The 13685-nt window shown below is 38.6% G+C and overlaps 1 protein-coding gene and 1 long non-coding RNA gene across 2 annotated transcripts in view; both read left to right on the forward strand.

Annotated features, from left to right (window-relative positions):
- Positions 1–6701, forward strand: part of LOC103520479 (spermine synthase-like) — a 9237-nt gene extending 2536 nt beyond the window's left edge. Inside the window, exons 2-7 of the mRNA XM_008485575.3 lie at positions 216–526; positions 2308–2419; positions 3411–3688; positions 4067–4156; positions 4635–4826; positions 5833–6701. Coding sequence (XP_008483797.1) covers positions 233–526; positions 2308–2419; positions 3411–3688; positions 4067–4156; positions 4635–4826; positions 5833–5982 — 1116 coding nt within the window. The 5' untranslated portion in view covers positions 216–232 and the 3' untranslated portion in view covers positions 5983–6701. The remainder of the gene's footprint in view (positions 1–215; positions 527–2307; positions 2420–3410; positions 3689–4066; positions 4157–4634; positions 4827–5832) is intronic.
- LOC113472034 overlaps positions 1–7358 on the forward strand; it is an 11375-nt gene extending 4017 nt beyond the window's left edge. Inside the window, exon 2 of the long non-coding RNA XR_003394512.1 lies at positions 6845–7358. This is a non-coding gene — a long non-coding RNA (uncharacterized LOC113472034). The remainder of the gene's footprint in view (positions 1–6844) is intronic.
- Positions 7359–13685: the final 6327 nt, after the last annotated feature.

Genomic DNA, 13685 nt, shown 5'->3' on the forward strand with positions numbered 1-13685 from the left:
AAAATTTTAAAAAAAAAAAAAAAAATACATATTGTTACAATATTACAAAGTTCATAAAAAAAACTTTCAATATTTCTTATGACAGACTACGTTGTGTTAGCGGAAGAAGGAAAAATCTTTCAATAAGACAAGAGTGATTTTCCATCCAAAGATTCTATTTTAAGACAAGCTGTCCAGAAGTGAAGCAATTCATTAAAATTTGTATCTGATTTCAGAAAGCAAAACCAGAAACATGCCTGTTCATACTGTAATGATGGACTTTCACATCAAATACAACAATAGTCAACAAAATGCCAAATTGATCAAAGAGCAAAATGCGTTAGTCGAAGAAATACGTAATATTTTAGACAAATTTATTCCCAACTTGAAGTTTATTCAAACTTTGGAGTTGGATGATGGGATTGCTGCAATATATGTTGGAGTAAAGTCAAGCATGATCACCATTCGGTGTATGAATCCTGGTCTCATTACAATCAATGTAGAATACCTTAAAAATGACAGTGATGAAGAATTACTACCATTTGATGTAAGTATTAGATTATTCATAATTATATCCTAACTGAAGGGGTTACTTTTGGTTTGGGTACATTCTCTGAAAAAGGAAAAGACAAAAGTTGATTGTCAATCTGTTTAAATAACCTGCTATCTGAAGTTGTTTGGTACCAGAGTTTTTTTCATTGATTGAAGACTTTCATTTAATTATGCTCCTAATGTTTTTCTCTTTTTCTTAAGAAAATTCAACGTTTGGGTCCAGAAGTAAAAGTTGCAGTTAATGCAACTCGCCATAAACTATACAATTGAAGACTTTCATTTAATTATGCTTCTAATGTTTTTCTCTTTTTCTTAAGAAAATTCAACGTTTGGGTCCAGAAGTAAAAGTTGCAGTTAATGCAACTCGCCATAAACTATACATCTCATCTGCAGGATTATTGGATATGAATATTAACTAAAATAATAAAACAATGGCTCATACTTACCTACTATATCCTCTCTATTAGCTTTGTCAACAACTGTGAAAACACCAACAACGGAATGTCCATTTTTCTTTAATAACTTGTATACCTCAGCAGCAAATGAGCTTTGCCCTATCACAGCAACTCTAAGATCACATTTATGTATCTGAAACAGAAATTTAGATTGTGGGTAATAGAAAAAAAAAAAAAAAAAAAATTTGGTGGGCTTTGGCCCCACACCTCCCAAAAACAAACCTTTGGGGTGAATAGAAAAAAAAAAAAAAAAAACACTTGGCTGGACTTGGACCCAGATCTCCTAAATACTATACCTGTGGGATGACAAATTGTCCTCACTAGTGTCAGACTTCTATTACCATTAAAGCTCCTATCAAGATAATAGGGAATATCATCAAATATGTTAAATCATCAGTGAGAAAACAGTATTTGATAGCTGAATGAGATGTGTCAGGTGTTATGAACTCACATATTATTAATGTGTGGGTGGATACTGAATAAAGTCATTGTACGTTGTCAAATACTGTTAAACAAAGGGGAGCATTCAGTAAGTAAGTAGGTAACCAACACTACTTATGTAACTGATCCAAATTAGCAAATTACCATGTGAGAATACTTACCAGAAATGCACTTTTAACAGTAAATTTAGATGGCAAATTAGAGAGAACACTGAACATTTTGAAAGGCTGACTATAAAACTATTCTATTTGAAAAGGTAAAGCTAAAATTCATACTCTAAAGCCAGACAAATGTCAGGACTGTGTCAGAAGTCCAAAATTTTGCCTGCTTGCCTGGCACTGCCCCTCGTTCTGAAAATAAATGATGTATAAAAGACCCTCCATAAGTTATACAATACCTACGTATTACGTAGCCAACCTGAAATTTCCAATTAAAATATCAAGATTCCAACCAGTCTTGTCTTCCTGATATTTTTCGAAGATTTTGAAAAATGTTTTTCCTTTCTTTAGTTTTTTGAAGGTTTTCCTATACCCATAATTCTTATGGAATGAATACTTCTGATGGAGAATTATTTTCAAGTTTGAAGCACTTCCCCGGAGAGTTATTTTTTTGCACAATTTCAAATTCCATTGTACTATGTTCGCGAAAAGAACAAAATCCCCATTCTAGACTGTGGGAATTTTAAATTCAAGCACTGAAAAGTGTATTGGTCTATCTTACGAAAGCTACCATATTATCTCTAGCATTTTTATATTTATTTCGTCCACTTACTTATAGCACTTTTTACCCTATTTTCGTTATTGTATCATTCCATTTCTATGCTTGTTTTGTTTTTAGTTTGACTTTCTTTTCCTCTTTCTTTGTTTTTGATTTTCTTTAGACTGCTGGCAAAATAGAAAGCTTAGTTAAAGGTCTAACAAATAGTGACTCCAGTCATAAATACCCACCTTTTAAAAGGGATCCGCATTATGTCCGCTATTTGGTCACATCAGGTACGTCAAGATTTCCTTTTATTTCCATTTTCAGTCTCTAAATTAGTTGTAATGTCTATCTCAGAGTAGTACTCCCCTAGTAGGTAGTGTATTAGTGGCATGGTTATTTGGTCACATCAGGTACGTCAAGATTTACTTTTATTTCCATTTTCAGTCTCTAAATTAGTTGTAATGTCTATCTCAGAGTAGTACTCCCCTAGTAGGTAGTGTATTAGTGGCATGGTAACATGGTAGATTGATCTCCCACCAAGATCCTTTTTCATACCTATGTTTTGTATTTGAGAATGCACTTATGCCCTCGTTCTCTGGCACTGCTGTGACTGCTGTTTGTGTTGGAACTTCTTCGGATCCAAAATTTTGAAATTTCCCGCACAAATCTGAAAGTAGAAGATCCGTTTACACGATCCACGCTCTGAGCGGTGAACCATGATCTTGAAGACGTATATCAAGGATTATGCAACTTGCAGCGTAAAATTTCCCCTCCCGTCCTGAGCCGCCCCTTTGGATGCACTTCCCGCGCTTGCGCACTTTTGAAAAAAGAAAAAATAAAAAATCAAAAATTTTTTTGGTGATTGCCGGTTCATTGAAGTTGAAAATCAATCCATTAATTTTTACTTTTTTGGTTGTAATACCCATTATTAAGGCGATTTCGGTCGTCTCTTGAATTTCCCTTCAAAGTGGCATGGACATTTACCCTTTCATAAATAATTAATTTAATTAAAGGTTTAAATATTTTAAATTAATGCAAATAGGTGTTCGTTATAGGGGTGGAATTGGAGGAGCTTTCCTACTCAATGCATCGTTTTGTTTGTCCAAGCTAAATGCCACCACCTAGCCTAGCCTTCATAATTTTCTTACCTAGTGAAAATATTTTATACGATACATCCATATTTGGTTAGACCAGTGCCTCATCTAGCCCATTCCTGTTAGTATAATGGAACAACTTGTTCTTAGCTGACAGTCTAAATAAAGCACTACTTTTTCCTCCCAGACGAGCGTATTTTAGAGTATGACATCGACTCGGTTGTATTCGACGAGACCTCCCCTTACCAAAGAGTACAGATCGTTCATTCGAAAAGTTTCGGCAATCTGCTGATTCTGGACGACTTGCAAAATCTGTCCGAGCGGGATCTTATCTACACGGAAACTCTGATGCAGCGAGGCAAGGAACATTATAAGGACAAGGAGATAGTGATTCTGGGAGGTGGAGATGGGGGCTTGCTCTACGAGTTGCTCAAGGAGAAGCCCAAGTTTGTCACCATGCTCGAGGTAAGAAATTGGGACTTTTTTATTTACTGTACTGTAAAAAAAAGAAAAAAAAGATAGGTACTTAACTGTTAAAAGATAGATCATCGTCGTTAGGTCATCAGGTCATCGCCGTTTTTATTTCGTAGCAATAAAAGAACTAGGTATTACATTAGACGCATGTGTGCCATAGCATGCTCATCCCGTAGTATGCCTCTCATCAGATGGGCGAGAAGAGACACAATTTAGGTGCTGGGTCAACACAAGAACACCAGAAAGTAACCCGTTGATATATTTGCAATCGAAAAACGAGTGCAAATTTTTGTCGATGGTGGGATTTGAATCCGGGACCTTGTGCAAGCGCGTTACCACGGGCTAACCGTATATTGTCATTGATTTCAGCTGGATGAAGTGGTGATCAAGGCATGCCGAGAGCATCTGCGTGGGTGTTGCTTTGATGTCCTCGACAAATATGAAGGAGATAACTATAAAGTAAGTAGTACACATCCGCTAAATATAAACTATTTCATTAAACTGCAAGGGGTAATGTTCTTAACACACTTGCATCATTGTCCCGTAACACACTTGCATCATTGTCCCGTTGAATGCCAAACGAGAATGTCTGGTACAGGTAAAAAATTCAAAATCTTTTTTCCTGTAACTCTATCAAACTTTGTCCAACTTTGTTAAAAAAAAAACTTTACTGAGAGGTTCCATGTGGTCTCAAACGCTCTGCGCTGGGGCTAAAAAGTTGTAGTTCTGGGGCATGAACTAGTATTTCATTTTCTTCTCCCTACCATTCTCTTCTGCAGCGGCACCTGCATTTATACACGACCTTAGTCGTTAGGGGTTTCTGCCATTTTTTATTTTTATTTTTTATTATTTGTTTTTTTATACCAACCCTTCCTTAAACATTTATACGTCAGACTCTTCCTTGAGAAATAGTAACCAAGTCCCTCTTCTTTTTCAGATCGTTCTGGGAGACTGTGTGAAGTCGCTGAACGAGATGATTGCCAATGGAACCAAAGTGGACTACGTGTTCGGGGATTTGACCGATATTCCCGTGTCCACCACGCCTCAGGGCGAAGTTTGGGACTTTATCCGGCTCATTTTGAACACATCCTTCCAAGTGCTAAAGCCAAATGGGAAATATATGACTCATGTGAGTATATTTTTGTTAATTGGGTTTATCTCAAAATTTAAAATTCAGTACCTACTCATCTTGATGCAAGCTGATTAGGTTCGTAGAAGATTAACTCATCCTCTGTTTGCCCTTACGCCTAAGCCTCGGAGTGGGCTTATTGTGTATGGAAAGATGAGCACTGAAAGACTCTTTTCCAAAAATTGTTCCTGGGTACAATACGTACAGTCCACTTCAACTGGGAAGTCCGATGACCTTTGGGTGCGCACTCGTCAAAAAATAGCTCGTTGATTAACAAGTAAGCATGACCAGCATGGTAGGTAAACATTGGATTTTAGGATTATTGAGATATTGGAAAAATCCTACAATGCTGCAGTGAGCACCAAGGGTTGAGTACCTAATGAATTTTAGCTCCCATGGCGTAGTGGCCACTGCGCTCGCCTTGCACGCGGGAGACCCGGGTTCGATTGCCGGCAGGGTCAAGAAATTTGTATCAAGCGAATGATTGACCCTGTGAATTAATGAATTTCAGCTCCCATGGCGTAGTGGTCACTGCGCTCGCCTTGCACGCGGGAGACCCGGGTTCGATTGCCGGCAGGGTCAAGAAATTTGTATCAAGCGAATGATTGACCCCGTGACTGGCTGTTGCGGGGCCCACTCAGCCTCGTGAGGAAAATGAGTAGCTATGACGTAGAAGATTAACTCATCCTCCTTACGCCTAAGCCTCGGAGTGGGCTTATTGTGTATGGAAAGATGAGCACTGAAAGACTCTTTCCCAAAAATTGTTCCTGGGTACAATACGTAATCGAACTCCACAGATATATTCTTTTGTCAAAAAAATCAACACTAGATTTCACTTTTCTGTCCATAAGATGTCTATTACGAATTTGTTAAAGAATGAGATTTCATTTTGACTGTAACAATGTTGTCTGAAAAGTATGTTGTGTCTTTTTGGCTACTCGAACTTTGGGCAGATAGGCAGTCCGTCAATAAATTTTTATTAATTGTTTCTCTATTTGTTTTCCAGGGGAACGGAATATCCAGCCCGCAGTCCCTGAAAATGTTCGAAGAACAATTGAAGAACCTGAACACTCCTGTGGAGTTTGTCACGGACCGCGCATTCGTTCCTTCTTTCCTGGAAGATTGGGTCTTCTATCAAGTCTGGTCGAAGAAATGAGTTCCCTAGATATTTCTCTGTGCTATTGTCCAAAAAAATCACTGTAGAATTTGTTTTGTTTTCAACTTGTTTTGTTTGTGATATTATCTGCACACTGCCAGGTTGATTGTTACTACACTATGGTTGGTATGCAAACGGAGCACTTGTTTTAACTAAACTAAACATCCCATATTTATGAACAAAATACTGGCTAATTTCTTACTTTATTTTATATTTGACCAGGGTTCTTTGTTAAGGATTTTTCATTTCACCGACCATTGGGTGTCTAATATGAATCTAATTATCTAATTAATAAGAAAATACTGGCTCTCAAGTAGCACTGAAGCATCAATTCCAAACACCTAATTGGCCAAAATTGACTTCAGTCTGACTTGAGAGCGAAAAATTTCGTCTATAAGTATGGGTGTTTTTTTTCGAAGGAAAGAGTTACTTCAAGAGAACCCTATCATTGGGAGAAAAAAGCAGTTCTATCCATGTTGAATTACGCACCCCCTTGTAAAACTGTCACTGACACACTCACGTATATTTTGCTGTGAATTCTCGAAGTCCTGTGACAAATTCTAGCCGATTTCTAGACGTGCTAGGAACATGCGGTTTTCACTATTCAATGCCTTCTTTTTGCCACAGAATTCTGGCAACTATTAATATAAGGTAATAGCATTTGTTTCGTTTGTCTGCGTACCAACCCTTGTACAAACTATAAATTATTCCTCTCGAGTTTTATTTTACAGGACTTTGCATTTAGGGTGTTTTTATTTAGTCCTTTCATATGTTTCGTGTCTAGATGAGCCCAATTTTTTTCATTTTGTCTACGTACACCTTTAAAATTTGAAACTTTCACACCAAAAACTTTCGCTGTTAGGTAGTGTGCAGGCTAGCTTTTATTTTGTTTATGTTACAGTTTGTGTTTCTATGATGCCGTCTTTTTCTGTGAGGGTACCACAAAGTCAGTCGAAAAAAGAAACATTGAAGTGTGAAAAATGGAAGGAGTCTGAAAATTGTGTTAAAACTAGAGATAGAAAGACAAAATTACTTTTTTTACAGTTTGTATTATGCTGATTATGCATTGTTTGTCAGAAGGATCATGATAATACTCATTTGTACATGATAGTGCTTAGCACATATATGATAATGCAGTTTGGATTGTTAAATATGTTCCCAATATTGATCGAAAGATTTACTCAACCATTTCCTATTTCTTTCTAGTCTCATTTTCACCTCTTACCTTGAGTTTTGAGTACCTCTTTTGTTAATATTTTTCCTCCTTGAGCTTTAATTTTGACCTTTTTTACACATCATCCTTAAGATCACGGTTACCTTTTTTATTAAGTTCCATTTGTTTTGTTTATTTTTGTGTGTGCCAGTAGTTTTCCCCCTCAGGTCAATAAGTGATCTCAACTTATTCTGTAGAAATAGTGAATAATTCGAGGTACTTGGTGCTTTTTGTGGCCGTTTACCTACCTACCTAAAAGTACACTAATAAAATCAACATACCTTCTTTCCCACATAAGTGTTTTCTTTAAATTTTAGAACTCCGCTAAGAACAAAAATGTGCTGCTTTGGAACAACGGCAAGTAGGGAATTTTAATGTTGAATATTCACGTAAAAAGATGTGGGATATTACCGAAATCATATATAGGTACCTCTGCACCGTAGGTAATTCCTAAAATTTCATAACCACGAGAGCTTTTTTTTGAATCCCCCCTCCTTATAAACATTAAGAAAAACAGGTAAATTTGTAGTCGATATTAAAACGTTTCTTCACCCCCCCCCCCCCCCCATTCTTTTGAGGCCTGTGAGAGGGAGAGGGGAGGGGTCGTGAATTCAGGATGGGTGGCCAGGACCTCAAAATGAGGGCAAGGACCCTAAGAGGTTTGATAGAGAGAATTGGAAAAACGGAGGTAATATGGTCCGGAAATCAAAGAGGAAACAAGGACAGGATAGGAGAAAGACAACCGTTCCGAGAACGAATGTTAAAATGTTATCCCTTTAGGATAAAGTTCTGGGAAACCGTCTTATGTATGCATTTGCATTCAGTGCTCAATTGCCCACAGTCTATACATTAAACGCCAATCTAGTTAGCTTGGAGGGTAAGACGTCTGCATTGTAAGCGCTAAGTCGCGGGTTCGATTCGTGCCCGGGCCAAATTTATTCTAAACAGATAAATTTCGTTCCCGGAACCGGAGGCTTTCCCCTATCCTGTCTTCCTTTTTCTCTTCGATTTGGTGACGATAAAACCTCCATTGTTACAGTTTCCTCTATCAAACCTCTTCAACCTAACAAATTTCTTCGAAAAAAAAAACATCGAGCTTGTTTCGTTCGGTCAAGTATTTGCAATCACAGCCCATATAATGACTACGTCAAACCTCATTTGAACAGCAGGGAGCGAGAAAATTGGCAGGAAGCGATCATCATGTTACAGTTTCCTCTATCAAACCTCTTCAACCTAACAAATTTCTTCGAAGAAAAAGAAAAAAAACCTCGAGCTTGTTTCGTTCGGTTAAGTATTTGCAATCACAGCCCATATAATGACTACGTCAAACCTCATTTGAACAGCAGGGAGCGAGAAAATTGGCAGGAAGCGATCATCTATATCGTCTTGATTAGAAAGGCCTTGGCGCTTCTTAACAAACGACAAAAGAAGCTGAGATTAATAATAAAACCCCGTCGAGAATCAAAGAAGAAAAGGCTTAATCGAACGAGGACAAGGGGGAGGAGCAGGAGGAGGAGGAAGAAAGGGGAAGCAGGGCCGACCTCAGGGGGCTTAAACCGGCCCCATTTGCCCCGGGCCGGGCCAAGGATCCTAGAAGGGCCCGGGGCAGGTCCTCATTTAGCTAAAACTAACACTATCACTTAGAATATCTGGGACACATTCTCCGTGGGACAAAGTACAAGTTGCTGAATGTGATACTGGAAGGAAAGATTGAAGAAAGACGAGGCAGAGGCAGAAGAAGAAAATCATGGGGGGAGAAATTTGAGAGACTGGTATGGGTGTGCTGATCAAGAAGAATTGATGAGGATTGCGAGAAACAAAGACGAGATTGCCATCATGATTTCCAACCTCCGATAGGAGAGGAACCTGAAGAAGAACACTAGTAAGTATCTAGTGTTCATGTAAAGAAGAAGAAAAAAAATCTGGTGCATGTAAATATAACACGACGGTCTTTACCTATCCTATGACTTCAATTCTTAAATTGTGCCGATTTTGGGGAGGTCTTATCCCTGTTTGTAAAAACTTGTTGCAAGGAAGAGTACATTACTTATAAAGCTGGATCCAACTGTCCACACATAGTCGACACCGTCGATCGACGAAGTGAAGAGGTGAATCTATGTTGTCGAGGCAGTGTAAGGTTTCAGTCGATCGACAGCGCGGCGTCGACTATGTGTGGACACAGCTTGAGAAGTAGCCCCTGGGGGCCCGGTCAGCCTGTGAACCTGGCCCTGGAAAAGGAGAAGGTTCAGATTGCGATTTGATCAATTGACGATTCTTTCGTGTGTTGGTTCAGGGGTTTCCAAACCGCGGCCCAAAGACACGGGCAAGTTTCCCTATTTAACCCAGATTCCTTTTATTAGGAATCCATATTCTGGCTGAACGCCGACCATTTATTTTGTTCTATCTACTTATGTAGGTATCTATCCACATATTTTGTTCTATCTACTTATTTAGGTATCTATCCACATATTTTGTTCTATCTACTTATTTAGGTATCTATTTTGTTCTATTTAGCTGTACTTTTATTCGAATAGGTAGGTATCTTATTGATATGTCCTTTCTTCAGCAAAAGTCAACGACAAGTGAACTCTATGGTGTAAAACTTCATTGGGAAAAAGGTAAGTTGATAAAATCAGAAAGTCCCTATGCGCTAGGTCGCGAGTTCGATTCCCACCCGGGGCAAACTTTATAAATGGATAAGGTTTGGTCTTGGAGTGGCTGGTTTTCTCCTATCCTGTCTTCCTTCTCTCTTCAAGCTAATTATATGACATGTTTAGGTATACAGGGTGAACACGAAAAACAAAATCCTAGGGTAGATTCCTCAGGCGTTGTTCCTAGCTATCTGAAACACCCTTTAAAGGTAGGTAATGGTAATGGTAATGATATTACTTTTATTTAACAATAATTACAAAACATGGTAAAAAACAATTGAACAAGCAAAATGATAAATTTCTTATCTTGGCTATCTCGAATTTTTCGCACGTGAGTAGGTAGGTATGTAGCTGTGTAGATATAGGTAGGTAGATGCTAAAGCGGTTCTGAGGAAATTTTACCTAGCTAATAGGTACCTTACCTGAGTTTCTTGTTTCCCGGACACAAAACTCGAAGAAGTCTTCGTCTTCACTTGAACTAGCATTCTGTTTTAGCACCTTTATCCACTGATAACTGACGAAAAAACTATAAAATTCTAGCACGATAGAACACAGACCTAGGTACTCGTAAAAACCAACAGAAACTATAGACCTAGCTACTCCATGGTAAAAGTATTATTACGCTTCTTTTACTCACGAAAATACCCAAATACCGTACGTGGTTTCACAGATTTTACTACTAAAAACTAAAGAAAAAGACACGTAGGTAGAGGAGGGTTCCTATCTGCTGGTTTCCTCCAAATCACACTAACGTAGGGTTACCTACCTACCTACTCTGACACCGTTCTGATGTCTAACTCACTACTCAACTGTTAAAAACAGACATTGCAACATACATAGGTAATAGGTATTTTCCCTCTATCATAATTTCCCTACCCTTGCTCTGTTTTATTCGTGGAAAAAAAAAAACAGGTAGGTATCTACATCTACATAGTACCTACCTAGGTACATAAGTACAATAATAGTAGTAGAAATGACTGTTTGATTACCTATCTATAGATTTAATGAATGGTTGGGTAGGTAAGTATATGACATGTTTAGGTATACAGGGTGAACACGAAAAACAAAATCCTAGGGTAGATTCCTCGGGCGTTGTTCCTAGCTATCTGAAACACCCTATAGGTAGGTATTAAATATAGACAGGTAGGTATGTATTTACTTACCTGGTCGTTAAATAAATTCGTGCGATATTGTCACCACTAGTACAGGTATTGTGCATTATTATTTTATATTTGTACGTAGGTATGTAGGTATAGTAGATTTTTTTACCTATGCATTGATTAAAAAAATAATAATAATAATAATAATAATAATAATATTTCACTGACCAAAAGAGATATTACTCAAATTGGATTAGGGACCAATTAACAAATAAAATTATCAAAATTATTCACGAAAGTGGCAAAATATCCATTTTATTTATTTATGTACGCGCTAAGCAGCAAGGCCATGTGTGGTGGTAAAATATCTGATGGGATAAAAAGGGAATACCTACATGACCCATTATCTCAACAGGTTTACCTACATACCCATGTTGAAAAAAAAAAAAAATAATAATAATAATAGGTAATGTTGAAAAAATAAAACCAAATAAAATTTAAACTCACTAATAGTAGGTACGTGTACTTAATTTTGTTTATCATTTATCTCACGCGAGGTATGTAGGTACTATCACAGGTTCACTGTTTTAGTCAGCAAGTAAGCTCTTAATACGTGCGTAGGTATCGAGGTATGGCTCTTACGTGCGTAGGTATCTAGGTATGCATACCTAGGTGGTTAAGTAGGTATAAGGTACCTATTACCTATATACATATTATTGTTTCATCTAGATACCAACTAGGGTTGCCAGACGTCCCGTATTTCCCGGGACGTCCCGTATTTTGGGCACTTTTCAAAATGTCCCGTACGGGACACGCGTGTCCCGTATTTCCCCCAGTTTCACCATCTCCTCCGGTAATTAATCTTTACCAATGTAACAAATTAAAATTTTCTATGAGAAAATTAAAATTTTCCAAAAATATGAGAAGTGAATAATTTTTAATTTCTAATTTCATTAATAAATCTGAAGAAAAAACAGTTGATTTTTAAAAATTGAGTGTTTTTTTTTTTCTTCCAAAAATTGCAGGGTGGGGGGCCCCCCCCCCCCCCCCCCGAGCTTCATTTACCTCCTTTACTGTACGTCAGACTCCGAAAATTTGGAGCATCCACCCCTCTCTCTCTCTCTCTCTGTCTCTATCCCAATTTATAGCCTCTTACTCTCCCTCTCTTTTTGTCTCTTCCTCCTTCTTCTCTCTCTCTCTCTCTATCTCTCTCTCTCTCTCTCTCTCTTTGTCCTCTCTCTCCTTCACTCTCACTCTCTCTCTCTCTCTCTCTCTCTCTCCTTCACTCTCACTCTCTCTCTCTCCTTCACTCTCACTCTCTCTCTCTCCTTCACTCTCACTCTCTCTCTCTCCTTCACTCTCACTCTCTCTCTCTCCTTCACTCTCACTCTCTCTCTCTCCTTCACTCTCACTCTCTCTCTCTCCTTCACTCTCACTCTCTCTCTCTCCTTCACTCTCACTCTCTCTCTCTCCTTCACTCTCACTCTCTCTCTCTCCTTCACTCTCACTCTCTCTCTCTCCTTCACTCTCACTCTCTCTCTCTCCTTCACTCTCACTCTCTCTCTCTCCTTCACTCTCACTCTCTCTCTCTCCTTCACTCTCACTCTCTCTCTCTCCTTCACTCTCACTCACTCTCTCTCTCTCTCTCCTTCACTCTCACTCTCTGTCTCTCCTTCACTCTCCTCCTCTCTCTCTCCTCCTCCTCTCTCTCTCTCTCTTATTTTTCATAGCTTCCCTCTCTTTCTCATCCTCCTCCCTCTTTGTCTTTTCCCATTAATACCTTCTCGTTCTGTGTTTCAAAGATAAAATCTGGTAGATTACTTTCCAAGTATTCAACGTCAAAAGAAATAATCCCAGTGAGGTAGTTAAGAGGGAGAGAGAAAGAGAGAGAGAGAGAAAGGGAGAGAGAGAGAGAGAAAGAGAGGGAGGGACAGAAAGGGAGAGAGAGAGAAGGAGGGGGGAGCTATCTAGGGTGAGATTTTAAATTGAAAGACATAACATTAAGGAGAAAGAGAGGAAGACAAAGAAATAGAGAGATGGATAGATAGGGAAGGAGTGTGTGAGAGAGAGAGAGAGAGAGAGAGAGAGAGAATGAAGAAGAAAGAAACAGATCTTGAGAGAGAGAGAGAGAGAATGAGGAAAAAAGCAAGCGAGAGAGGGGTAAAGTGTAAGAGAAAGAGAGATAGACGGACGGACGGAGTGTGTGTGTGAGAGAGAGAGCTATATCCTGCGTATTGATTGCTATTATGGTCGGGGTATAAAGTAGGTACCTCCCAGACGGTGGATAGACAAAGACAGAGAATAGATCAGTTGCGCTTACTTGGGTGATGTTTCAAAGTCATAGAGCAGGAAAAATGAGGACCAACGGATAAGGAAATATTTGATTGGGTATTCTCGAAAATGCTTCAATTTTCTCAACTTTAAATGATGCTTGTTTTTTCATCCCCTAGGTAACTCACGTGGTGTTAACCGTGCTCATATTGGAGGAAGCGATGTGTAGAGTCGCTCACAATTCTCTGTTCGATGGAGAAGAGGAAAATGTTTCCTCAGAGATAGAACCGGTAGAGAAGATACGAATCAAACATGAGGGGCACGAGGAAAACTATGTGAGTACCTAGCATGTATTTTGCCTTAACTTTTAGATTGTTCCGGAAAACCCACATACTCATACAGATAGGTAGTTCCCTCAGGACCCTGAGAATGAGGAGGAGGGGGAAAAATATGGACCTTGGTACTTAT

Source organism: Diaphorina citri, unplaced genomic scaffold (genome assembly GCF_000475195.1).
Source record: "Diaphorina citri unplaced genomic scaffold, Diaci psyllid genome assembly version 1.1 scaffold3674, whole genome shotgun sequence".
Classification (NCBI taxonomy): Eukaryota; Metazoa; Arthropoda; class Insecta; order Hemiptera; family Psyllidae; genus Diaphorina; species Diaphorina citri.